The 27,238-nt window shown below is 40.6% G+C and overlaps 1 protein-coding gene across 1 annotated transcript; it reads right to left on the bottom strand.

The window, feature by feature from the left end:
- Positions 1–1,157: 1,157 nt before the first annotated feature.
- Positions 1,158–27,238, bottom strand: LOC115585452 (glutathione synthetase-like). The gene is made up of 12 exons (XM_030423836.1): positions 27,104–27,238; positions 26,539–26,684; positions 26,319–26,394; positions 24,916–25,055; positions 22,016–22,132; positions 20,726–20,806; positions 20,562–20,639; positions 20,072–20,138; positions 19,397–19,591; positions 17,657–17,738; positions 4,699–4,888; positions 1,158–1,281 (listed from the first exon to the last, which is right to left on the bottom strand). The coding sequence occupies exons 1-12, from the start codon at positions 27,236–27,238 to the stop codon at positions 1,158–1,160; spliced, it is 1,431 nt and encodes a 476-aa protein (XP_030279696.1).

Genomic DNA, 27,238 nt, shown 5'->3' with positions numbered 1-27,238 from the left:
ATACCACTGATGTGCTTGATGCGTTTCAGGTGATTAAATAAGCAGAGATTTAACATACACAGATATACAGACAACATGTTTATTTTTTAACATGTGGAGCAGTACTTTTTTGGTACAAAGAGTCTGACATTTGGTTCTTAATTCTCCATCATCATATCGTACATATTTCAGTAAATATTTTTCTACGTTACACAATCACAGTATTAACCCTAGAATGCATGATGGGAGGTAAAGATGACTCTGTGGTGAATTTCTGGCAAATGACCTTCAGCTCAACAACCTACAGTTTTGCATGCGAGTATCCCTGATGTGATGGCTCTTTTCAAGGCAAATACTTTTGTCACTTGCTGGTTAATTCAGGTGGTTCAGCTTTGCTATTCATTTGTTGTCTTTTAACATAAAAACATTGTTCATCTTAATATCACTGCAATGGACAAAATAACAATTAAAAAATCTTGTCCATCAAAATATCACATCACAAGAAGATTATTGCTTTTGGATGTCGAGTTGTTTTCTCTTAACTTAAAGCAGTTTCAAGCTATATATTTTCATTACAGGTGCATTAAAAATGAAAATAATATTCTTGTATTATTGATCTAATATTTAACTCAATATTTCCACTTAAAAATGTGTCAATGTGTATAAAATGATTGCAAATGATGGGTGGCAATTTTTGGCCACTGATTTTTTTAAAGCATTCCAGAATTAAGAAATCATAATAACATGTCATAGTGTCTGTATGTATAAGATGAATAGTTAGTCAGTTGCTTGACTTATTCATAAAGACAAGCAGCAGTCAGCATAGTATAAATGATAAAATAAAAACTGTCAAATAAAAAGTGAGGAACAGCAACAAAAAGCTGTCTGAGGACACTTGATTTTTCTATTCTATTTGAATTCACAGTTTGCATTGAATAAAGAACTGGTCTTTCATTTGAAGTGAACAAAATAGCCAATATTTATTCAAAATCAGGGCATTTAAACATGCTATGTTATTATGCAAAATAATGTATTTCAATCGCTTACTGCTTTTAGTGGTTAAACTTGGTGCTTCAGTGTTTCTTTGAGAGCAGCACCCCATTTGAAACCATTTGCAACCTTGATGGACTAATGTCCACTTCTTTTGGTGGAACACCCAATAGGTAGGAGTGTACTTCTCAGAGGAGGAGAGGACTGTCCGCCACAGATATTCCAGTTGCGAGGCCTCCTTCTGATACTTCTGAACTCTTGGTCCTCAACAAATGACCAACACACTCGTTCATCACTGTGTCTTTACCTTGCCTGAAAGAAAACAAAGAGAAATTACAGATAAGACTAGCAAAAGCTAAATTAACTCAAACATGTCATGCTACAACCTTTTTTGCTGTTCAAGACAAAACAAAAGAAAAATGTGCAATATTATCATTTTCCATGACTAATCTACAACAAAATGACATCTGATATTACACAATTTAGCACAATTTAAAGGACCAATGTGGAGGATTTCATGGCATCTAGCAGAAGGGTTGCAGATTGAAACCAACTGAATAGCCCTCCCCTCACCCTACTCCTCCAAGAATGTATGAGAAACTACAGTGGCCATGTTATTTTTTGTTTTTTTTTGCAAAACATATATCTCAATATCTTGAAATCCCCTATAGAGCAGCCCAATCGGTGTCGGGCTGTTGAACACAAAATAATCTAACCAACCCAAAACTTGATATCACCCGCCTGTAAACATGGACATGGTGCTGCCCCTGTCATGGTTAATGGTACCTGCATGATAAAGGGCAGACATTTATGCAAAGTTTATTCCTCGCCTCTTTACATGCAGGAACGTCTCTTCATCTCTGAAGATTCTCTCAAACTTTTGTTAATAATATTGATTTTAGATTGTAAAATCTCCAAATTCCTTAAATTGTGTGCTCAAAAATGTTCTTAAACTGTTGGACTGTTTTCCCACATCATGGCACCTGTTAGTGGGTGGGATATATGAGGCAGCAAGTGAACATGTTGTCCTCAAAGTTGATGTGGTAGAAGCAGCAAAAATGTGTGAGCGTAAGGATTGGAGCGAGTTTGACGAAATTGTGATGGCTAGACGTCTGGGTCAGACCATCTCCAAAACTGCAGCTCTTGTGGAGTGTTCCTGATCTGCAGTGCTCAGTTTCTATCAAAAGTGGTCCAAGGAAGGAACAGTGGTGAACCTGCGACAGGGTCGTGGATGGCCAAGGCTCATTGATGTACGTGAGGAGCGAAGACTGGCCTGTGTGGTCTGATCCAACAGACTAGCTACTGTTACTCAAATTGCTGAATAAGTTAATGCTGGTTCTGATAGAGGAGTGTCAGAATACACAGTGCATCACAGTTTGTTGAGTATGTTTTTTTATGTTGCGCATGTTTTTTTATGTTGCGCATACCAGTCAGGGTGTCCATGCTGACCCCTGTCCACTGCTGAAAGCACCAACAATGGGCACGTGAGCATCAGAACTGGACCACAGAGCAATGGAAGAAGGTGGCCTGGTCTGATGAATCAGGTTTTCTTTTACATCACGTGGATGGCCAGGTGCATGTGCGTCACTTACCTGGGGAGCACATGGCACCAGGATGCGCTATGGGAAGAAGGCAAGTTGGCGGAGGGAGGGTGATGCTTTGGGCAATGTTCTTCTGGGAAACCTTGGGTCCTGCCATGTGGATGTTACTTTGACACGTACTACCTACATAAGTATTGTTGCAAGATAATGTGCTTGCACATCGCAACTTACAGGACTAGTGGAGTCCATGCCTCGACGGGTCAGGTGGTCATAATATTATGCCTGATCGGTGTATGTGTATTAATTGACTTTTGCAGTTTTTTACACAGTTCAGACTTTTTGGGAATCAGGGTTGTACTTGTTAGCAAATGGGTTCTTTACATTTCCAGTAATTACGGACCAAAAATATCATTAATTTGGGACAACTATTCTGTCCACCTTGTGGATCTAAGTTCTGTGTTCACCAGTGTTGGGAATAACGACGTTAGAATAAAAGGCGTTACTTTTTTCAGTGACGGGTAATCTAACTAATTACTATTTCCATCGTTACAACGCCGTTACCGTTACCGTTACCGTTTCCGACTATTAAATGTGGCACGTTACAAACTGAAGCTGCTCATTGAAGCTGTTGTCATCCGACTCAGCTCTCAGCCACCGGAGCTGCAGAGCTGTTTTTTTTTCCTCCGGTGAGGGAGGGGCGAGACAACCGCATAAGTGATGATGATTGGCTCTCTAACGTTGAGTGAGAGTTCTTAAGCCAATCAGTGGCAGTGTTCAGTTTACACACAAGCCACACACGTACACAGCAGCCTCGCACACATAAAATAGCAGAGGTGAACTGCAGCAATGGCGAGTCCGGAGGACGTCCGTTGTAAGCAACTCTGATCTAATGAAGCATCTCTCAACAGCACACACTTCTACAAAACTAACACTGGCCAAAAACTCAGTTGCTGACGCTGTTGATGATGATAGCAGGCCAGGTGTGGCTAACGAGAGCCCCGCTAAGAGCTTCACAAAAACTTGACACACACAGGCTGAAATGAATGCAATGATAGACAGGTATGTTGTTGAGAACTTGCTCCTGTTATCAACAGTTGACTCAGACACCTTTAGAGCACTCACTGGCAAAATATTGGGGAGAACAGATGCCGGTCCGCCATGCAGAAAGACATTTTCTAAATACATATGTAGATGCCGAGTACGCTAAAATGACTGCCGAGCTCAAAAGGGGGAAGAAATAAAAGTAACGCAATAGTTACTTTTCCTGGTAACAAATTACTTTTATAGTGGAGTAATTCCGTTACTAACTCAGTTACTTTTTGGGAGAAGTAACTAGTAACTATAACTAAATATTTTTCAAAAGTAACGTGCCCAACACTGGTGTTCACTTTCTTTTTTATCTATATTTTTGCACTCAACAACACCTGAGGGAAACATATGTGTGCATGTTGATTGTGGGAATATGTCAGAGATGCTCACAGGTCATTTTTTGCAAGTCCAAGTCAAGTATCGAGTTTTTGGTCACAAGTACAAGTCAAGTCTCAAGTTTCTTATGGTTGTAAACTGCATTCTAACATCTGCTGCATATCATCTGGTCTGCTTAGAACACTGCATAGTAATATCTTAGGAATTCAAATCATCCACTGTACTCTCAGTCCTTTTTCTACCAGCATACAGTATTATCAGCACTGATTAGTTGTTTGGTATATGATCACTTGAAACAGGCTATTGCAATGCAATATGAAACACAAAAACCCACAGTAAACACTTTCCATTAAAATTAATCTATATTTTGCTTTGCGTTTTAAATACACAGCTACAGTTGCTAAAAGCAAAACACTATTGCTGCCAAATTATTTGAAATATACTGCAAGTCCGTAAACTGGTAGTATTGAAATCTGAGCAGTTCTGTTCAAAAAGAGATATCTACCATTTGTGAAAATTGTCTCCTATCTTTGAGTGACAAAAATGATTCCCAGATGAAAATAAAACTCATGATGAAATACCGTTGGAGTTATTGGCTATCTTAAGTCCTTTTCTTACCTAACAGAACCTTTACTGTGGATACAAATGTCTGTTTTGTCTAACAGTAAGAATAAGCAGTTAAAGTATTCAAGATGAAATGAATAAACTATTCCTGGAAGTACAAAACCTTGAAGATGCAGTGAATGAAAATGTGATGACATACCTGACATATACTCCAAACACTCCAAGTTCACTGTCACAGTTACTGATTTGGAGAGGAAAGTCTCGTCTCAGCATGTAGTTCTGTACAGGAGTAGGTTGGATTTTATCCATCAGAATGTAAGCCGTCCTCTCTGTACTCTCCTTCAGTCGCTGCAGGACCTGGCAAATGTCTGATCCATAGATGTTGTTACCTAGAGAAATGATGGTGCAATAAAGTGTGAGAAAACCTTAGAGATCTGAACTTGAAATTGGACTTGTCCGGCCTGAGACTTGTACGGAGCCCTGGAGGTGACATGGAGGTTTTTTTTTTTATCTCGCGAGCGCGACTTATTATCTCGCGCGCTCTAGTTACTTATCTTAGCTTAGCTTTAGCCAGTTACTTATCTTAGCTTGAATTAATATCTCGCACGTGCGAGATACTAAGACGCGCGCACGAGATACAGTAACTCGCGCGTGCGAGAAAGTAACTGGCGCGTGCGAGTTACTTATCTCGCACGCACGTCTTAGTATCTCGCACGTGCGAGATATTAATTCAAGCGCATTTTGACGTAATTTAACAGTGCAGTCGGTTAAATGCAGGCTTATTATCATGGATCGAGACCATCTCAGAATTTTAATTGATTAATTAATTAATTAAAGTTAATAAAGTGTCTTATTGTTATTGTGTAACGGTAAGAGGTACATGTAACAGGTATTTTGATGATCCACGATGAATGTCCAGGTGTTTTCATAGCTATTTCAACAGTTATTATGCTAGCCATGATGTAGGAGTTGTAAAGGTAATAGTAGTTTGGTTATAATTAATTTATGAAATAACGTTGCAGCAGTCACAACTGGCAATCAGGACAAACGATTAACAATGGATGCAGGTGCATATAGTATCATATTCATGTGAAAGTTGTGACAGAAAACCTACATTTGCTTTCAATTTTCCACGACATTCTCACACAGACCACATTCTCCCGGCTTTCACAGTACACTAAACAGTTTGCTTTCTTCTGTTATTATATAAAACAGATACTATTGCTCTTTATATCACAAGGGGGCGCTGTTGTATAAGACAGGTCATAGTTAACACGCTGCACGGAGAGAGGTCAGAGTGCAACAACATGACTACATGACTATGTACGATACGACGCTGCTACTGAGAACAATGTTACAGTATAAGTTGTTGAAGTAAACGGCACTTGTTCATGATTCCAGCGTCCCAGCATTGTTGAGTTAACACCACAACGTTCACTTCATTCAATCATTTGAGCCAGAGTGCCACTGCATCTTATTTACTATCTCGCGAGTGCGAGTTATTATCTCGCACGCGCCAGTTACTATCTCGCCCGCGCGACTTACCATCTCGCGCGCACAAGATACAGCAAGTCGCACGTGCGTGATAGTAACTAGCGTGCGAGATAGTAAGTCGCACGCGCGAGATAGTAACTGGCGCGTGTGAGATAGTAAGTCGCACTCACGAGATAAAAAAAATTCCATCCATGTCACCTCCAGGGCTCCGTAGACTTGAATTATCTGAAGGACTTTTTTGCAATTTCCAGCCACCTGCTTCAAAGGAATAGGAGGCAACGTTAAACCCTTTTGGTTATATATTTCATATATCTTAATTCTTTCTTTGGAAATTCATTGATGCAAGTTTATTAAATCGTAAGGACTGAAACAATTACTAGCATGGATGTATTTATTTACCCATATATTCACCGTTCCCAAAGTTTAATTGTTGCACTCTTTTCTTACACAATTATTGCCAAAATAAATTTTTGGAGATATACACTAATTAATTCTTAATTCTGAGAACAGCTCATTCTATTGGTGTAACAAACAAAGGTCTGTGTAAGGTCCTGGTCCTTCCTTCATGAGGGTAGGAACCGGTGTTGCTCCTTGTGTATTTCTCAGAGCAAGAATTTCATTATTAACTAACTGTAAACAATATCTATCTATTTTAAAATTAGCGAGGCATGGATTTTTGTTGGTCCCGCATCCAACTTGCTCAACTACAGATACCAGCCACCTAAATCCTCCATTTGTTTTTCATCCAGATCCATGTGCTATTGTTGATGTATTCTTTCTCTGAATTTCCACTGAATTGAGAAAATATGTTTGGCTTTTATCTGGATCCGCACCTAAAGTTAATGGGTTCAAATCAGTAATTTTTGTTTAATCCTGGTGACAAACCAACCAAGCGACCAAGCCACAGACACAATAGAGAACATCTCTTCATTGGTGAAGGTAGATAAGCTCCGTCACTGCGATTGTGTTTCTTGACAATCTGACAATAGCCCTTTTCACACAGAGACTCTGCATTATCTGCGCAGTGAAGGGTCACCAATTCCCCACATTTGTTTCTTCACACAGAACCAAGCAGTTTCGGCATGAAGCCACACCAGTGTGTCAATTATTGAGTGACGCCGAGATCCAAAAGTGGCTGAAGGTCGATGTCGATTACTGCTCAGCGGCAAATACCAATCCCCAGACTGGCATAAATAAAAGACGCATACTGATTCTCGGGGTGTTATGCTGCTATTATGCTGCTGTTTTTCCACCGACACATGACAGTATGTGCCTTGAGATTGTTATGGCACTGAGGGACTGTTGGATGGGTACCGCCCTCTGATGAATATGCAAATGTAATGCCACTTGGCTGCCGTAACTTCAATACAATTTTTTTTGTCTTTATTGACAATGCTTACTTAACACATTACCCTTAGTAAAGGAACATATGTATGTTATGTTGTTGGGATGTAAGTGTATAGACAGTAATTACACTTGGAACTCTTGCAAAATGATAGTAAAGTAAAATGTCTAAATTTCTGCCTGTAAACTACTTAAAGCTAATGAAAGAGCTAGCCTTAGCTAACATGGCTAATGTTAGCGCAGCCACCGTAGCCAGTCTGACTAATCGATGGCAGAAACCTTGAGCCAACCAACAAAACAATACTTAGTGACATGTTTTCATTAGTAGGAGAACACAATAATACATTACTTCATATAAAATCTACTTTGCAGGACATTAACTATTGTGGCATATTATGTATCATGTTTACTATACATTGATAATAGTAAGAAAATATCTCAGTATCCCAGGAAGGGTGACAGAAACATTTCCATGTTTAACTGCAGTATTTTATTTCCTCATATAAGTTGCCAAAGACACTACCAGTTACCTCGATACTGTTGTTTGGTCATGTAACGTTGCTTTGTGAGTAATTTCTCTTTTATTTGATGATCAAAGGATCTGTTTAGCTGTCAGACTGTGAACGCCATCAGATCGTCACATCACAACTCTTTGCCTCCAGTGTATCCATTCACATTCGCCAGCTCGCCTCTGCTGTGGCTCTGATACTACCTCTGGAGGCACATCAGAGCCACAGCGAAATTTCCCCCATCTCCACACCTGAAACTTTCACACATAGGACGATGCGGAGAATCAGGCCATGATGCCCACATGCAAGGGGCAGTGTGAATGGGGCTTATGTTAAAGGCCTGTTTGGGGCCAAAGCATAATTATTCACAGTCCTTCAACATACATTGCGTGTAGGCATGTCTTTTCACGCCTCCCATTCATTGTCATTGTAGGAAGCCATGCAAAGCATTCTGGTAGCAGCTCATTGTATTTTGAGGGACTAGGCGTTGCTATAGATAACTATAAATTATGAATAATTATACATTGTTCAGTTGAAATGAAGAAAGGTGATGTATACTTAAAAATTTGTCTTCTCTGCATCACACAACTAAACATTCACATAACCGTCTCCTCCTGACAGCCATGCGCCAGTGACCTTCAATGAAAACTGTTCATCAAAAATGTTAATTAAGAGAGGTTTACGTGGCTTACATATGACTTTAAAGTATAAAGTACAAAGGTAAAATAACTTTTAGGATCAATGATGGACAGAGCAGCGTTAGCAGTTACTGTTGGAATGTTTTAACAAGGAGAAGCAGCAGGCTGCTAAGCTGAGGTCATCAAGCATGAATCAAGTACTTGTGGGGGTTCTCAACTCCAAAAATCTTTGTTGCATATTTTCAATTCAATTCAATGCAATTTTTGGGAAAGTTTCCCATATTTGAAATCTACAGGGTTGATTTCTTGTGTCAAACAATCTCAAAATTGTAGTTAGTGATAAAATATTTAAATAATGACAATAATATGGTATTAATAATAATACCGTATCTGGGCAGAACACAGTGTTTGCAATGTTTTCTGGTAACTCAAGCAGCCTTTCCAAGATCACATTTGATCTGCCAGTCCTGAGAGAAGACAAGAAGCCTCCTTGATGGCCTTACCTGCTTCAGCTCTCTCTCCTCTGAAGATGTTCAAACACTAGTTACGTCTAATGGTGCCACCACCTGTTTCCTTAACCCCATTCCCTCCTTCCTTCTCCAAGACATCTCACAAGACATCTTGCCATCCATCACCAGCCTGATCAACTCATCCCTATCTTCAGGCCTTATTCCAGCTGCCGTCAAGACAGCTACAAATCCCAGCCTAGACTCAGCTGACATCCGAAATTACAGACCTGTATCTCTTCGTTCATTCCTTTATAAAACCCTGGACAACGCCGTCTACAACAAACTGTCCTTTTATCTTTCCTATTATACACTTCCTTGACCTAAATAAGTCAGGCTTTGGGACTGCTCACTCCACTGAGATGGCCCTCCACACAGTGACTAAGTCCCTCCGTGCCGCCAGAGCCTCGTCCCATTCATCCATCCTTATTCTTCTCGACCTATCTGCTTTGTTTGACACAGTCAATCACCAAATCCTCCTCTTCAATCTGGCTGAACTTGGCATCGTTGACTCTGCTCTAACCTTCACATCATCTCTGACAAATCTCACATTTCAGGTCATATGGAATGGTTCCTTGTCCAAACGCTGCTTTCTGGATATTGGTGTCCCTCAAGGCTCAGTACTAGGACAACTTCTGTTTTCACTATACACTAGATCAGTGGATCTCAAGTGGGGGTACGCATACCCCTTGGGGTCATGTGAAGGCACTCCAGGGGGAATGTGAGATTTTAAAATATAAATATATTTAAAAAGTAGCATCCATGCAAAACTCCTTTAGAAATAATTATTTTATCATCATTTTAGTACAATACACTATATTGCCAAAAGTATTAACTCACCCATCCAAATAATTGAAATCAGATGTTCCAATCACTTCCATGGCCACAGGTGTATAAAAGCAAGCATGTTGGCATGCAGACTGTAGAAACAAACATTTGTGAAAGACTGTGTAGTCCTCAGGAGATCAGTGTATTCCAGTGTGGTACTGTAATAGGATGCCACCTGTGCAGCAAGTCCAATCGTGAAATTTCCTCACTCCTGAATATTCCACAGTCAACTGTCAGTGGTATTATAACAAAATGGAAGCGATTAGGATCAACAGCAACTCAGCCACAAAGTGGTAGGCCACGTAAAATGACGGAGCGGGGTCAGCAGATGCTGAGGTATTTAGTGCGTAGAGGTCGCCAACTTTCTGCAGAGTCAATCACTACAGACCTCCAAACTTCATGTGGCTTTCAGATTAGCTCAAGAACAGCGCGTAGAGAGCTTTTAATGGAATGGGTTTCCATGGCCAAGCAGCTGCATACAAGCCATACATCAGCAAGTGCAATGCAAAGCATCAGATGCAGTGGTGTAAAGCACGCCGCCACTGGACTCTAGAGAAGTGGAGACGCCTTCCCAGAAGAGTTGAAGCAGTTATAGCTGCAAAAGGTGGACCGACATCATATGAATTAAGAATTGGATGTCACTCAAGTTGCAAGTCAAGGCAGGTGAGCGAATACTTTTGGCAATATAGTGTATATGTAAGTCCATAACTGAATTCTGTTAGTAGGCTATTCAATTTCATTATCCTAAAAACCCAGAGTCTCCCCCATACCAGGATGGTTTGACCCAACCTGTCAGATGTCACTTAGCATCGCCTATCAATCTCTTGAAAATTCAAACAATGTAGTCGTGGTTGAAGCACTGCATCAATACTGTTGAAAACACCGAGGGACAAGTGCCAAAGAAGGCCGAACCAGAGCCAGCAAAATTCTGGCAGTATCTTGAAGCACACGTTTTAATGGGATTTTCATCCAACCCAAGTTGCAACCCACCCAAGGCACTGTGTTTTTTCTGTGGGGAGAAATTAGCCAACAGTAGTATGAAGCCAGCACATCTGCAGCGGCATCTCAAGACAAACATGGATGTCATGTTGGTAAGCCACCTGAGATTTTTAAGAGGAAACTTTCTCAATTTATGTCAACTCAAGACACAATGTGGAAGGCCTCTACGACCAGTGTTGGGAATAATGGCGTTAGAATAAACGGCGTTACTAACGGCGTTATTTTTTTCAGTAACAGGTAATCTAACTAATTACTATATCCATCGTTACAACGCCGTTACCATTACCGACTATTAAATCTGGCGCGTTACAAACTGAAGCTGATCATTGAAGCTGTTGTCATCTGACTCGGCTCTCAGCCACCGGAGCTGCAGAGCTGTTTTTTTTTTCCTTTGGTGAGGGAGGAGGGAGGGGCGAGATAACTGCTTAAGTGATGATGATTGGCTCTCTAACGTTGAGTGAGAGTTCTTAAGCCAATCAGTGGCAATGTTCGGTTTACACACAAGCCACACAGCAGCCTCACACACACTAACAGCGGTGAACTGCAGTAATGGCGAGTCCGGAGGGAAAGTTAATGTTTTCAAAGTGGAAGTACAGACACTACTTTAATCTCCTTTGTCCACGTCTGTTGTAAGCAACTCTGATCTAATGAAGCATCTCTCAGTGGCACACGCTTCTACAAAACTAACACTGGCCAAAAACTCTCTTGCTGACGCTGTTGATGATAGCAGGCCAGATGTGGCTAACGTGAGCTCCGCTAACAGCTTCACAAAAACTTGACACAGACTAGTGATGGGAATTCTGGCTCTTTTACGAGAACCGGTTCTTACGGCTCGGCTCACTGAAAAGAGCCGGCTCTTTCGGCTCCCAACTGGCTCCTCAAATTTTTTTTGTTGCTTTAATTAATTTATTGCCAAAAATAATGATACATGGTGTGTAAAATTAATTACTAATGTACAAAACATATATTATATGAAATGTGTATTATTTATATGGCATAGTATACTCAACATGGAACAGAGTGCAACAAACAATACATTTTAAAGTACATAGCCTTTTGCACAAACTGTGTCATAGAGCTCTGGTTGTAGTTGGAGGTGGTTGTGGTGGTGTACTGTAGAGGCAGCAGCAGACAAACTGACACTTTCACTAGCAGCAGGTTCATTTGTTCGTCTTTTCCTTCCAACTGCACTTATGGATGTACAGTTCTAATGTGCATGTGCAGGTTATTTGTAGAGCCTGCTATATATGAGATTTTAACCTTCAATACTCCACACTCACACTTACTGCGTTTCCTGCCGTCACTAATTTTCTAACCTTTTCAGTGTGTCATCTCTGTAGTGGCTGTTCCCCCCCTCCCCCTAAGCCCCGCCCCTCCTGCCCAGTGGGGACACACAGACGGCACCACACATCGTGTAGTTGACAATCACGTGCATCTTGTACAGAAAAATAAAAAGGAAAAGAAAAAATATCCAAGCGGCTCTGGCTCCTGTCTGGGAGTTCACTTCAAAGAGCCGGATCTAAGAGCCGTTTCGTTCGCGACCGACACATCACTAACAAAGACTGAACTGAATGCAATGATAGGTAGGTATGTTGTTGAGAACTTGCTCCGGTTATCAACAGTTGACTCAGACTCCTTCAGAGCACTCATTGGCAAAATATCGGGGAGAGTAGGTGCCGGTCCGCCATGCTGGCAGACATTTTCTAAATACTTATGTAGAAAGAGGAAGTACAGACACTACTTTAATCTCCTTTGTCCACGTCCGTTGTAAGCAACTCTGATCTAATGAAGCATCTCTCAACAGCACACACTTCTACAAAACTAACACTGGCCAAAAACTCAGTTGCTGACGCTGTTGATGATGATAGCAGGCCAGGTGTGGCTAACGAGAGCCCCGCTAACAGCTTCACAAAAACTTGACACACACAGGCTGAAATGAATGCAATGATAGACAGGTATGTTGTTGAGAACTTGCTCCTGTTATCAACAGTTGACTCAGACACCTTCAGAGCACTCACTGGCAAAATATTGGGGAGAACAGATGCCGGTCCGCCATGCAGAAAGACATTTTCTAAATACATATGTAGATGCAGAGTACGCTAAAATGACTGCCGAGCTCAAAAGGGGGAAGAAATAAAAGTAACGCAATAGTTACTTTTCCTGGTAACAAATTACTTTTATAGTGGAGTAATTCCGTTACTAACTCAGTTACTTTTTGTGAGAAGTAACTAGTAACTATAACTAATTACTTTTTAAAAGAAACGTGCCCAACACTGTCTACGACATCAGCCAAAGCCCTGGAGGACTCTTATCCAGTGTCTTTGCTAAAGCTGAAAAACATTCACTATTACTGATGACCTGCTCCTACCAGTGGATTTTGTGCTGGCTGAGAATATGCTTGACAAAAACACAGTGGAGAAGTTAGAGACCATGCCTTTGTCAAATGACTCCATTTGCCGCAGAGTAGATAGAATGGGAACAGACATTGTCAAGCAAGTTGTGGGAAAACTTCCGAAGATCTCAGTCTTTTTTTTATCCTTTGAGAAGATATCTTAAGATGATGAATATTTTTATCTTTTATTTTTAGCATTTTTTGCTTTTATTTAAAATTAAGTTAATGATTTCTTTTAGGAACACATCTTTGTTATGATCCCTAAAGAGGGCACTTGAAGTTGATAATTATTTCTATGTGCACAAATCTTTATTTATAATTCCAGGTCTCCAAATTTTTAGTCTGATTTAGATTTAGTTGAGCATGTGCGACCAGTGAATTTGCGGATGGTTTTTTTCTTTTTTTTTTTTACGCTGGTACGTGGAAGGGGCGAATCAGATAATCTGTAATCACAGGTGGCAGGCCAATGTGTGCAAGAGGGGCAGGGAATAGGGAATGGCACTGTAAGTGTCTAATGTGTGGAGGGGGAGAGTCCTAAAGTTGTTCCAAGCATGGAAGGAGTAGGTTTTGCTTTCTGCGAACAATGGCGAAACAAACTCTTGACGGTCGCCGCGATTCCACCAGATACTAGTCCGCTGCGTCATGATAGTTTCACTCCAGTCCAGTTAACTTCCACCGGGTCCACTGTGCAGCATATCTGCTCCATCCCAGCTCGGCAGTCTGAAGCCCTCTGGAACAGATATGCAGGAATTCTGGCGAACGCCAGTTGTCAACTGCACTGCACCGTAGTGTTGTGTCGGTCGCGAACATGTCGTTCAAACGAACGAATCTTTTAAGTGAACAAAGTGAACAAAATCACTTCAAGAACTGATTCGTTCCTTTCTCAGTTCAGTTGAGCTCAGCTGCGAGCATGCCGGCATGCCGGAACGACTTGTTGAGGATGTGAATCACATTTGCGCCGTCACTCACGTTCGCGAACATGATTCACGTCCTCAACAGGTCGTTCGTGAACGAGGGACGCCAGGACTAGGGTTGCCAACTCCCTGGTAACTTTATCACTTTATCTTTTTGGCCCTTTTTGTGTGTGAAACGATTTCCAAATAATTTGACTCGAATGTGAATTTAGTTTGATGCAGGTTTTTGAGTGATACGAATACATAGAAAAAAATATTATTCAACAATTATTTTTTTTGTGCTAAATAAAAGATATTTTTAACAGAAATCTGTCCTGCTTAACTTTACAGAATAAAATAAATATTTATTTATTTAACAGAACTGTCCTGCTTAACTGAAAACAGTATAAAATAACAGAAAACAATAGAAAGTTGTTACTTTCTTACTGATATATAGTTCATGTGTAGTATATCAACTGCCTGTGCAGTACAAATTATGCACATCACATCTATCTATGGACTGTTTGAACTGACATGTGTAAGGTTGTATATATGTATGTATATAGTATAGTGTGTATTCTTTATCTATTATTCATCTATGTATTACTTTTATGTATTATTTATCTATTTTATGTATTCATCTATCAATTGTATGTGTTTATTACACTAAACATTTATTTGGCCACAAAATACTGACATTTATTGGACTTAAAAAACATTCTTATTTTTTCTATATACCATATCTGCCTCTGGTGTTGCCTGGTGGACAACAAACCAGTCAAGGGTCCACCTGGTTGTCCCTCACGTGTAGACCACTAGATGCATGCTGTTTCACGTCAAACAGTTCACCATGGGCTACAGAAAACGTGTGCCAGCAGACATTATCTATAGTTTTTCCAGCCACGTTTTCTTTTTCTCATTCGAGTCTGTATTTTTGCAGCCTTTTCTTTTTTTATTGGGGGAGTACCATTATTGCTCATGGTGGAAGGCGTACCATCTGCAGTGTCCTGTGAACCTGTGTCATTGTGAGCCATGCTGGATTGTTTTGCCAGTTGCCTCAGTCTCTTGTCTTCCGGTATCTTCTTGCAAGCGACAGTACCTCGACCAATGAGAAAAGCCGGATTCTGCATTGTTATTCTCGTGTGTGAGTGTGCTGTCGGCTCATTGGTCACATAACAGGAGAGGGCTGGCAGTAAGATTACCGTATATTTTCATATAAAATGCCCTGTCATTTATTGATTCCATTGACATTTTAAAGACCATTTTGATTTTCACGCAAATACGGGACAAAGTGCGTCCCTTTTAAGCTCAATACGGGACGCGTAACTTTGTTTCTAAATACGGGACGATTCCGTTTTTCAAGGGACGGTTGGCAACCCTAGCCAGGAAGTGAATCACGTTTGCGCTGTCACTCACTCTTGATTCACGTAGCTGAGGATGTGATTCTCGTTCATGTACTGTGCCGAAAGTGGCGCTGTGTCAGTCAGTCACTCACTCAGGGCAGAGGAGTTGATTCACGTTCAGTAACCGCACTGCTAAAACTAGCGCTGTGTTGCTAACATCCGTGTAGCATCATGTTAAGTGATTTTAATGTGCACAGAGGACACTTTCACGGTGTAATAATTTTAGTGCATGTATACCACTCAAAGCAGCGCTATGTCTCCCGCGAATGATTGTGTACTATAGTCCGTGAATGCACCATCCCTCAGTAAGTTAATGTGAACCTCAGGGCTGAATCATGAACTGAATGACGGATCGTTTGGCTGCTTATCAGTTCAGGGAGTTGGAGAGCACTGAACGATTCGGTGAATGAATTTTTTGAACGAATCATTTTAATGAACGGATTCTAGAGATTCAGTACAGTAAAAAGAACTGCCGTTCCCATCACTACTGCACCTTGGCAGACTCAAAATGCAACCGGTGGGGGTTGCCGGACGGCGGACGGCAGGGCAAAACTGGATCAGAGCCGTAACGCGCTGGACACTTATCTGGTGGAATCTCTGGGTTATTTTCACCCGATAAGCAAAGTAATTGACATACCAATATATTATGTTAATGCTGACATATAAACTGTTGTTGCTGGAAAGGAGGGTTCGGCCGATTGTCGAACCTCAGATTGAAGAGGAACGATGTGAATTCCGTCCTTGTCGTGGAACAACGGACCAGCTCTTTACTCTTGCAGGGATCCAGTCCGCATGTGTTTTGTGGATCTGGAGAAGGCGTACGACCGGGTCCCCAGGGATGTTCTGTGGGAGGTGCTGCGGGAGTATGGGGTGAGGGGGTCCCTTCCTAGGACCATCCAATCCCTATATTCTCAAAGCGAGAGATGCGAGCGTGTACTCGGAAGTAAGTCGGACTTGTTCCAAGTGGGTGTTGGCCTCCGGCAGGGCTGTGCCTTGTCCCCAATCCTGTTTGTGATATACATGGACAGGATTTCGTGGTGCAGTCGTGGTGTGGAGGAGTTACAGGTCGGTGACCTGAAGATCGCATCAAGGTTTTTTGCAGATGATGTGGTCTTGATGGCACCATTGGCTTTAGATCTACAGCGCTCACTGGATCGGTTCTCAGCTAAGGGTGAAGCGGCAGGAAGCGGCAAAAGACCCAAGATTCACTTGTTGTGAACGTGACACCAGCATTATTGCCCTGGCCCCAACACCTTCCGACAGAGTCGGCATGCCGATGTGTTTGCTATGGCCAAGGTTTTTCAGGTTGGTCAGTGATAAACAGTGATAAACATGTGTGTTGTGTGTTTGGCTCTCCATAACACTGTCCGGGTGATCTTGCATGGTTATACATGCTCCCATCTGGTCCAAGCACCTTGTTTGGACATGCCAACCATCTTGTGTAAAGATCCTCCTCCAGCTCTGCGCCTTTCTTGTCCTGAACCAGCTGCCGTCTCTTCTTTCAACAGGCTCTGATGTATCATGCTTTGGGAAAACTACCCAGTCCAGCGCGCTCGAATATAGATGCTACAGATGTTGTGCAACAGCTGTGCCTCTGCTCTAATAACAGCTACCTGTGCCACACACTTTCTTCATGTCCGTACAAGGATTCCTGATAAGGATGGTACATCATTACCTCCCTGGCTCGTGTGAGTCTGAACTCTGTCATGAATATCTCCTACAGAGAATCATTCAAACACTTTTGTGTCTTTTAAAACAATACTATCAAATTTTTTTTGGCTTCATCAGCCCATTCCAGATATTCAACTGTACAAAATTGTGGGTTGGTTGGTTGGGCAGACCACCAACCCAAGGCATCAGTATCTGACAAGTTTAGAATGAGACTTACAAACAACTATCTTTTAATTTTGACCTTTAAAGACTACAAACATCTTGGCTTGCAGTTTGCTTATAGAGATTTGACTTGTTACTTCAAAAATTTGATCAGACAAACTTAAGACTTGATGTGGGCTTGTGTCAAAATATTTGAATCATGTGGACTGATACCACATAGTTATTGACATTTCAAACTCTCATGGTTTGAGAAATGGTTTGACAGTGGTTTTAGGATTTTTTCATGGGGAAATACATTTGTGAAGATCTTTATCGTACCTCCTCCCTCTCGCTGAGGCTTCAAGACGAACTGGTCAGGTGCTGCCAAAGACATCTCTACTGTTTTGTCACCCTCTGGTCCCTAAAGACAACAACAACAAAGAAACAGAACAAAACAGAAATCTAACCAGCCATCAGAACTTCAACATTTTGTGTATTTTCATTTTCAGTGCAAAACATAAAGTTAAGAGCTTGCTCGCTGAACACAAGAAAACTGAGGAATTAGCAGCCCACGATTAAAATGTACAACTGTTTTTTTTAACTCATGTTTACACACAACTCAATAAAAACATTGAAACAACTATGTTGCATGGGGCGGCTGTGGCTGAGGGGGTTGAGCCAACGTCTTCCTATCGGAAGATTGCTGGTTTGATTCCCTTGGTCTGCATGTTGAAGAATACTTTGGCAAGATACTAAACCAAAACTGCTCCTGATGTGCTGGTCAACATCTTGCATGGCAGCCACCACCATCAGTGTATGAATGTATGTACAGAGTCGGGGAGACATAAACTACATTACTAGATTACTACAAATCGCTGTAACTTGCTGGTAGTTAAACTACATTCATATTTTGTGCTGCATCAAGTATTTCAACTACTTTTTGGGTCATTTTTTGAAGTTTAACTACTCAATTTACAAACTGCAATTTTGGCCAATAACATGAAATATTTTTTTTATAAAATAAAGACCTATATAATAAAATAGTTTAATTTCCTTTTTCTTTGAAAAAAGGCATGAAACATATCATGACATGCTAAGCCAACGCTGCCTCTGATTGGCTTGCCTTGGCATCACTAAAATTCTCTACAGAGTAGGCGGGTCTTTGTGTCAAGGAAGGCAGTGTTAGCATGGCACAAGCTAGGGGTGGGCGATACTGCAAATTTTGGTATCGATCCGATACCAAGTAAATACAGGGCCAGTATTGCCGATACTGATACTGATACTGATACTTTTTACTTGAAAATTCCTGATCAATTAATGATTTTGTACTTTTGCCTTTAATTAATTGACCATGATTATAATAATGATAAACACAGGACAAAGATTTTAGCCAAATAAGAAAATTATATTTAACATAATTAAATCTATAACCTATCTGCATGTAGCCTAAATAGGAATACTAATGTTCCTTCAACAGATACACAAAAGGGTTATTTTATTCTTGAGGTAGGTTATATATCTTAATATAAGTATATATTTTTGAGTTACAGTGAACCTGAGTGAGCGGAGTGAGAGAGTTGAAGAGGAGCACTGCGCTTTAAGGACTGAGAGAGACGCTGTGCTCACACAAACTCTGTGAAGAAATACAAGTGATTTGCTGAATTTATAGAAGAGAAACTACAACAAAAATATCGATCTCATCACGCTAGTATCGATCCGATACCAATACTCACCTTGGTATCGATACTATCGATATTTGGATCGATCCGCCCACCCCTATTATATTTTGTTTCATATACACCATATGTTGATTTATTTAATGCTGAGTTAAATGAGTATAACGATGTATAAGTAGTTGCTAAAGCTATTTTTTTAGCAGTAGTTTTACGAACTACATTTCTCCAGGGGTAGAAATGTAGTTTGTCCAAACTACTGCCAGGCTGAACTACATGTAGTTTTACAAGCTACGCTTCCAAAGTAGATTCCCCAACACTGTGTATGTATCAATGACTGTAAGTCGCTTTGGACAAAAGTGTTTGCTTAATGCTCTAAAAAGTGTGTTTTGTGTGATTTTCACACCATGTCAAGATTGTAGAGGCCAGCGAACGTTGCTCTGATCTGCTCCACTACTCGGGGCTGGTCGGGAAAGAACTTCTCCAGAACTCCAGGTTTGGAAAGCACCTGCTGTACCTTCTTGGTCCCAGCCAGTTGAGTGCCAATATCTGGTAATTTTACAGCCAGAGAGCGCTCCATCATAAGACGAGCATCCCAGGCCTGTTACAACATACATGAGTTCTGTGTTACAAATGGGTCACAACTCGATGAGTTGCTTAAGAAAGGACTTGGACTAGTAATCAATAAAAATTGAGACTAAATTATCAGGTGTCAACAAAAAATTATGTGACTGGACATGTTAGCGTTTGTGCCACAACCTGAAAATAGTGTTTGTGAACATAATATACAAATAATTATCATCCTAATAAATAATTATCCCCTCAGTGTGATAATGTCTTTTCATTCTTTTTGATTTTCTGCTCCACAACTTTAATGTTTTTGAATTTTGAGCCAAAAGAAGCCTTGACAAACCCACTCTATGCCGTCTGGCTGGTACCAAACATAAGTCAAATTTAGCGTCTACCCTGGTGAACATGGTGAGACAGCCAAATATTTCCCTCATCATTAGTGGCGTGCAATACTGAATTTGAAGAACAGTGAATAAAGTATTACAAATATTAAGGAATATTCGTATCTTACTTGTTCTGTGTAGTGCTTTGGCATGTACCCAGTGCGGTAATACACCACAGCTACCTCTAGTCCGTCTCTGGAGAGTACAGTTAAAAAGTATTAAAACATGTGAGAACTGACATATTGTGGCAGGGTAACTGTTTGTTAGGGTCAATACCCTACATTTTGACATTTCTGACATTTTGCAAAATATTTGAGATGAGAAAAAATATATATCAATCTAATAGGGCTCACGTTTAGCTTAGCTTAGCACAAAGACTAGAAGCAAGGGGAAACAACTAGCTATTGTTTTTACATTTTGGTTGAGCTAAGCTAACTGCTCGCTTGCTTTGCCATCATATTGACACATACCTACACTCATCAAGAAACAATGAACCCTATTTCCCAAAACATCAAACTAACCCCCTTCTAAATATAGCCTTCTGCATACCATAATCACTCTCTTCCATTTACAATTCACCTACACGTTTCACAGCTATAAAAATATATGCATACACACATAAACAATTTCTTGTCATCATCAAGTGATCCTCTTCTGGACACGTCCTCAAACTTTCTACGGATAACAGGAATATTCCTGCACAGAGAGAGAAAGTTGTTTTTCGCGCTTAACAAATGTGATACTCAACGTCATGATGTATTCTTTCAATCCTTTGACTCCACCTGTTGCACAGCTCTTTCTCCATGCAACGATGGTTGATTATGGATGTCCTGACATCCTCAAAAAGGAACAAGATTACCGCCCTGCAGAAAGAGAATCAAACTTAATAGTGATTTGTATTTATTCAGTCAGTGATCAAGTTAAAATACAGGTAAAAAAATAACATTTCTTGACAATGTTTCTTTGGAGCAATTTGAAATTTTAGGCTAAAAGTCATATAAGTTTGCTCTAAAGAAACATCGTTCAGTTAGTGATCAAGAAAAAATACAATGTGTCTTACTTGCTTTTTTTCTATATTATCAGAAACACATCACCCAACGTTGTTCTTATTGTACCTGTATTTGTGTCACTTGTTAATTGGGGAAAACAGGAAATTTAGATTGGCCAGACATTTTCAGCATACGCAAGACTGCTGGTAGTATAACCAAGTATTTGGCAGTTCAGGCAGGGTTAAACCGATGGTTTTCATGGCAAATACACTTTTGGGTTGACCAACACATATTTTCTATAGAACACTTGCCTACAACCCCAGCCCCAGTCTGTTCACCCTGCTGCCATCTGGAAAAAGATACAGAGGTATCCACCTCCATACCACCAACTATAGAGCAGCTCCTTTCCACAGGCTGTGAGACTCCTCAACTCATCATTAACACTACATTTTATAAAACGTGCACCAGTCCTTGTTTACAGTCAGGTTAGCAACTTGAGACATGAGAATGGAGCTGGAGACGGCATTTTGTCAAACCTCCACACACAGTTATCTGCATATTAATGCAGATGACAGATCAGATGATCAGATGACAGCCTAAGGGTTCTGACATTAAAATTTGGCCGATATGTTCTGTCTCTTTTGCTCTTTGTCCCACTGTAGGGCTGAGCGGTATGGCTTTAAAACAATGTCATTTTTAGGCTGTATTGAAGTACACACTATATACTGCTATATTTTGCAATGTTTGTCCTGTCTTTTGAAAAGCACAACATGAATGTCAGGATTAAGCTTCAAATCACAATATTTTTGCCAAATACCTCAATATTAGTATTTTGACAGTATTTTAGGGATAACTATTAGTACTTTTTCAAAACATTAGCACAATGAGATTGAGGACAAATAATTATCATTGATGTTGATAAAATGATAAAGTGTTAATAGTAAGTGCTTACACACTCTGCATTCAAATGTAATTATCCATTCAAAGAGATTAATATTCATATAAACTTCCTTCTTTCTAAATAATTTGCTGTCGACACACTGATGTCACATACACTACTTGACCTCCACATTATACACTTACTTCTTTTGGCCGTAGAGCTCCCAGGTCTTTGCAAGAGCTGCACACATTTTAGGAGTAACATTGTTATCTGGAACACACTTGCTCTCTTCCAAAAGACCAGCTGACCTCAGCACGTACCTGAAAAATCATGGAACACCATATTTTTGTACAATGGAGATCACAGATATGAAGCCAGTGAGTGCGGCTTGAGCATGGAACCCAACTGCCAGAATATGTTGTCAATGTATACATTTCTGCTGATCGAGCATATGCTAAAATAAGAATTGTTTTGGTTCAATTTCTGTTTTATATTGTAATGCTGCAGTTATGGTCTTGGTATGTTTGGGGCTCAATGTCAATTGCCAATGACTTTGCATCCTTCTCACTTGTAACTCCACTATCATCCCCTCCACCCATATGACAGTCAAGTCATAAACATGTAATGTGACCATGATATGACATGTTTTGTAGAAATGTCAGCATGGTGTGTATGACACTTACAAATGTAAATGTATGTGTGGTTTGCAGAAACGTCAGCCAACAACGTTTTATCATTTCAGAATGACGTATGACTTGTAGCGGCTGGTCATTAGGGGCACGTGGGGCATAGCCTCGCCTACTGTCACCACAAGAGCTGTGCAACCAAATCAGGTTATCCTTTAAGCTCAAAGATTATTATTTGCCATAATCTATTAGCTTTGAATATATAGCATCATCATTTGCACATCATTCATGTTTTTATTTTTAAAACACTCAAATTCTTGTAGTATAAAATAACCATAGTAAGTAGATAGTGACTAATGATAATTGATAATAACTGTTGTGGTGATAAAAGAAAGACATGAAGGGTAATCAAGTGTGAAAGAGTTGCTGAAAGATACTATTTGATATTAGTGATGATGTGGAGTGTGAAAAAGCAACCACAAACATAAGAATTAAATCATATAACCAAATATGCAACACTTTTACTATGATTAAAAATGCAGTGCAAGGGTGATCAGATACAATGGGATACATCAAGAAAGGGACTGGATTATCAAAAACCCTGAAGGCCAGAGTTTCTAAGAGCCAATGATATAGATAGAGGAAAAGCACCTGTTTAACAAAAACCAAAGCGAGGCCAAGAGCAACTGGTCTATGTGCAGTTCTGCATGTAGGCGGAGATTCTGGAGTCACTTAGGCCGAGCTTTGCACAGGTGCAGAAGGAAGAACGGGGATTTTCCATAGAAGAAATGCAGTGTCAGCAGAAATAAAGAAGAATAGGGATTGGTTGAGGACATGAAGCCTGAGAAGACACTCCCAGTTTTTTGTGTTTAAGGGCCATCCACATGGAACCACTTCTGTGTGTAAATACACATGTTTTGTATCGTTTTGGCAGATCATCCACATGTATCCTGTGAACGAAGTACCTGAAAATGCACTTTTTTGAAACCGGATTTACTAGGGCAAAATATTATGCTGCTCTGCCCCCATGCTGAGCGAAAAAGGATTATGGAAAACCGACTAGCCATTTTTGTCTTCTTGTTTTGTTCGGTTTCTTCTTCTACTGTCTGTTTGTATACAGAGCGCAGGCTTTATGCGCTTGCTCCGTCACTTCTTGTCCGTTTTTGGTGAATTTCAAGCGCCACCTATAGGCCTGGAATATGAACTACAGCTTGTTGAGTCATTTACAATGGATCAGTTTGGACGCAAGTAATCTTGAAACGATGCCAAGGAAGAAGGGGGGGAAATAAAACATTTGGTACGTGTGGACATGGCCCAAAAGGGGATGCTCAATGCTTTGAACCTCGAGTAAGTTTGTGTTTTTCACAGATTTTGTCTGTGTCTGATCGTGTGCTTTTTTTGCCGGCAAATTCAGTTCTACTGCACTCAGCCTTGAGGGCACCTGGTGACTTTTTTGATCTTTGAAATCTTTTGGACCAACTGAGGAAAGTGAAGTCGATTTACGACATTCTATTCAATATCTATTCTCATTGATGTTTATTGGTATGGTTCACCCAGTTTCTGTTCGCTGTATCAACAATTTGGGCTGAAAGCCATGAGCCCAACTATAGCATAAATTAATATTTCAGAGTTAATTGGCTAATATTTCTAAGTGGGAACAATGATTGGCTGGCTAGCTGTGAAGTCTGGCGCCACTGACACTTCATGTGAACTTTAGCTTGTCTGCAAGAAGAGGGGTGACTATAAAGCTAGCATACTTGTAATAATGAATGAAGTAGATTTCTTACTGGAGCACATGTTTGAAACCCTGAATTTTAGTTAAAAGTTTCAATTAAAGCACCTGGGTGCACTCTAGCCAAGGGATAATGTCATTACTCAAAACTATTGGTGATTTATAATGGATATGGTTTTGAAAGAAAAAGCAGCCAACAGTTATCCTCAAAAAGAAGTTGCCAGCTACAGGACATTGTCCCCAAAGTAATCAATAAATTAACTTTTTCGAAGAACTGCTGTGTTGCCTTTCTCTTCTCTTGGGAAATCTCTCTCTCTCTCTCTCTCTCTCTCTCTCTCTCTCTCTCTCTCTCTCTCTCTCTCTCTCTCTCTCTCTCTCTCTCTCTGTTCTGTCTCTCTCTCGCTCTCTCTCCTCTCTCTCTCTCTCTCTGTATGTGTACAATATGTGTTAGAAACAAGGCACTCTGGACTATTTTTTTAGGAGTGTACTCCTGTGGAGTCATGCATGGCCCCTTGAAATGTTAAAGACCGCATCAGTAGTGAGAGTACTGCAGTTTTCCTGGTATTTAGGATACCAGTTAAAGTGGTTGGTGCCCACCAGTTTTTTACATAAAAAAACGCTGGTGCATATGACACCATTCTCACCTTAACCTTAACTTCATCTCAAGAAACACTCAACACACCATTCCCTTGATTAAAAAAGAGTCAAACCAATGATGAACACACTGTTACATGTTCTCAGATACCTGTGCACCTCAGGGACACGGTCAATCACGCCAAAACCAGCAACAGATATAGTGTTGATCTCTATTTGCTTCAGGGAAGAAGTCCTGCGCTCCCCTTGATCCAGCATGTAGTCAGAGCAGAGCAAACCCACAACAATTGGCTGTAAGGAAGAGACAACAACATTCACAACTTCACTGATTAAATCAACCACTGCAGACCCAGCTGAAAAAAATATTCTTATGTAACTACAAACACAGCATAGAATCTAAATATGATAATGGTAACTAAATCGTGTGTTTTAGCTTAGTTTTAGTTCATGTGACAAATATATCTTGTACTCGTTATTTATCACATACAATCATTCACAGACAACGTAGTGAAACTAGTTGTCTGCATTTAACCCAACACAAGGGAGCAGGGGCCCAACTGGGGACTCACTCCTAATGTACAAAAGTGCTTAGGACAAACCACAAAACCAGCCCTCGCATGTGTTTCTAACCCTTTCTCCCTCCGTGCTGCTAATTGGTCATATCTCCTGTTACTCTCCCCATTTCATTGTGATAGAAATCATATCTGTGTTTCTCAGCTTTTGTGTGGAATATGTGTTATAGTACCTGGCAGCCTAACCCAGAGGCAGAGGTGAGCCTAGTGTTGGCACACAATAAAAAAGGCCAAGGGGTCAAGTTCAGTGACCTGAATTAGCTGTGGTGACACCAAGCAGACAGCTGTCAATCAAGCTGGCTACACCCCCAATTACCCATTACTCCAAGCCTTGATATAACTTAAAGTTTAATTTAAAGTTATTCAAAAATTTAGCCCAGGTGTCATGAGCAGGGAAATTAGTTATGGAGATCAACACTGCTTTCTTAGACTGTAAAAGTTTCTATTTCTGCTTTAAAGTTGGCTGTTTTCACATGGGCTCTAATGGGGATTGACTCAGTTTCGGAGCCAGCCTCAAGTGGCCATTTGAGGAACTGCAGGTTTTGGTACCTCTGCATTGGCTTCATTTTCCCGCTCAAGCTGCTGTTTGTTTCTGATGCAGCATTCTGTGAGGGGGTTTGAAGCAGGCTAGCAGTAAATAAACTTTCACTTTTTTCACCTGAGCAGTGCACCACAAGCTGCTTCTGAACGAAACTGAGGAGGGACAAAAGCAAGTTGCTGAATCTTCCCTCATTTGATCCACAAATGTGTTGTTCCATCTTTGATAAGGCTCTGGCACTACTGCGCTGCCGTTGTTTCAGTTTAATGAGGGTCCAGGCTCACTTGCTAGTATTTCTATTGTTGAACTGAGGACATTATAACAACACCAAGACAAACAAAGCAGTGCACGGTCGTTAGCATACTAGGCTGGTCTGTTTCATTTCCACATGCTAGGCCTTCCACGTCAACACTGTTTTTCAGTATGTTTCGATTCATTTCTTACCTGTGTCCGACCTTCCTGCTGCACGTGTCTGTATATGTCAAACAACTTAGCAGTGAAATCATCTGCCTGGATAGTACTGTGATATGAAGGAGACAAATCATCAAACAATATACATCAGTGATGAAGCACTGCACTTCTGAATTGAATTTTATCATACTTTAATGTAGTAAAGTATAACATGATCAAATCACCAACACTGCCACTAACACTCCCTTTGTACCTCGCTAGAGCCTCTTCCAGAAAGTCTGGGTCCTGGCTGATCTTGTCCACCAGTGTGTTGAAGTGAGTTTGCACTGCCAGAGCCTGGAGGAACGCAGCCTTAGGCACAGGTGTTGGGAAGAGTGAGAACGGGTAGTAGGTCACAACCTGAAAAACAAGACATTCAATTAGCAATTTGCACCCCACTTTGCTTTCATTTCTGTCCATGAGCATTAAACAGTGACAAAGGAGTAGAGCTTTGTGATTGACAACAGCAGGCTGAACCTGCAGCCAACAGTATCACAGGTGACACTGTAGCACAAATATCGCACTGAAATCACTGGGTTAGAAATTGACCCTGTGTGGGCCATCAATACGTCACCAGCACCAATTCTAGGTAAGCTTTACCAAGTATCAATGGGTTGTGTTGACACTTTCTTAGTGTTACTGGGTCAACTTTGAGTGTGATTTTTAGTGGGTAAATTCCTTTCAATTCAAAGAGCCCATTATTGTCATGTACATGTATACTGTAGATATAGATTGAATATACATAAACGATTGAGACAAATCTGTAAGGTTGCCCCTACCTCAGAAGAATTGGGCCTCTCTTTTGTGCGGATAACCATTCCAGATTGAAGAGCGACATCTTTTGCTTTATCCACTAGATCTTTTAGTCGTTCAGGATTTTTGATCAGCTGCTGGATAATTGCTTCTGTTGCCAT

This window comes from Sparus aurata, chromosome 7, assembly GCF_900880675.1.
Source record: "Sparus aurata chromosome 7, fSpaAur1.1, whole genome shotgun sequence".
NCBI classification, from domain to species: Eukaryota; Metazoa; Chordata; class Actinopteri; order Spariformes; family Sparidae; genus Sparus; species Sparus aurata.
The sequence above is the reverse complement of the archived record's forward strand: the minus strand, read 5'-3'. Positions and strand labels throughout refer to the sequence as shown.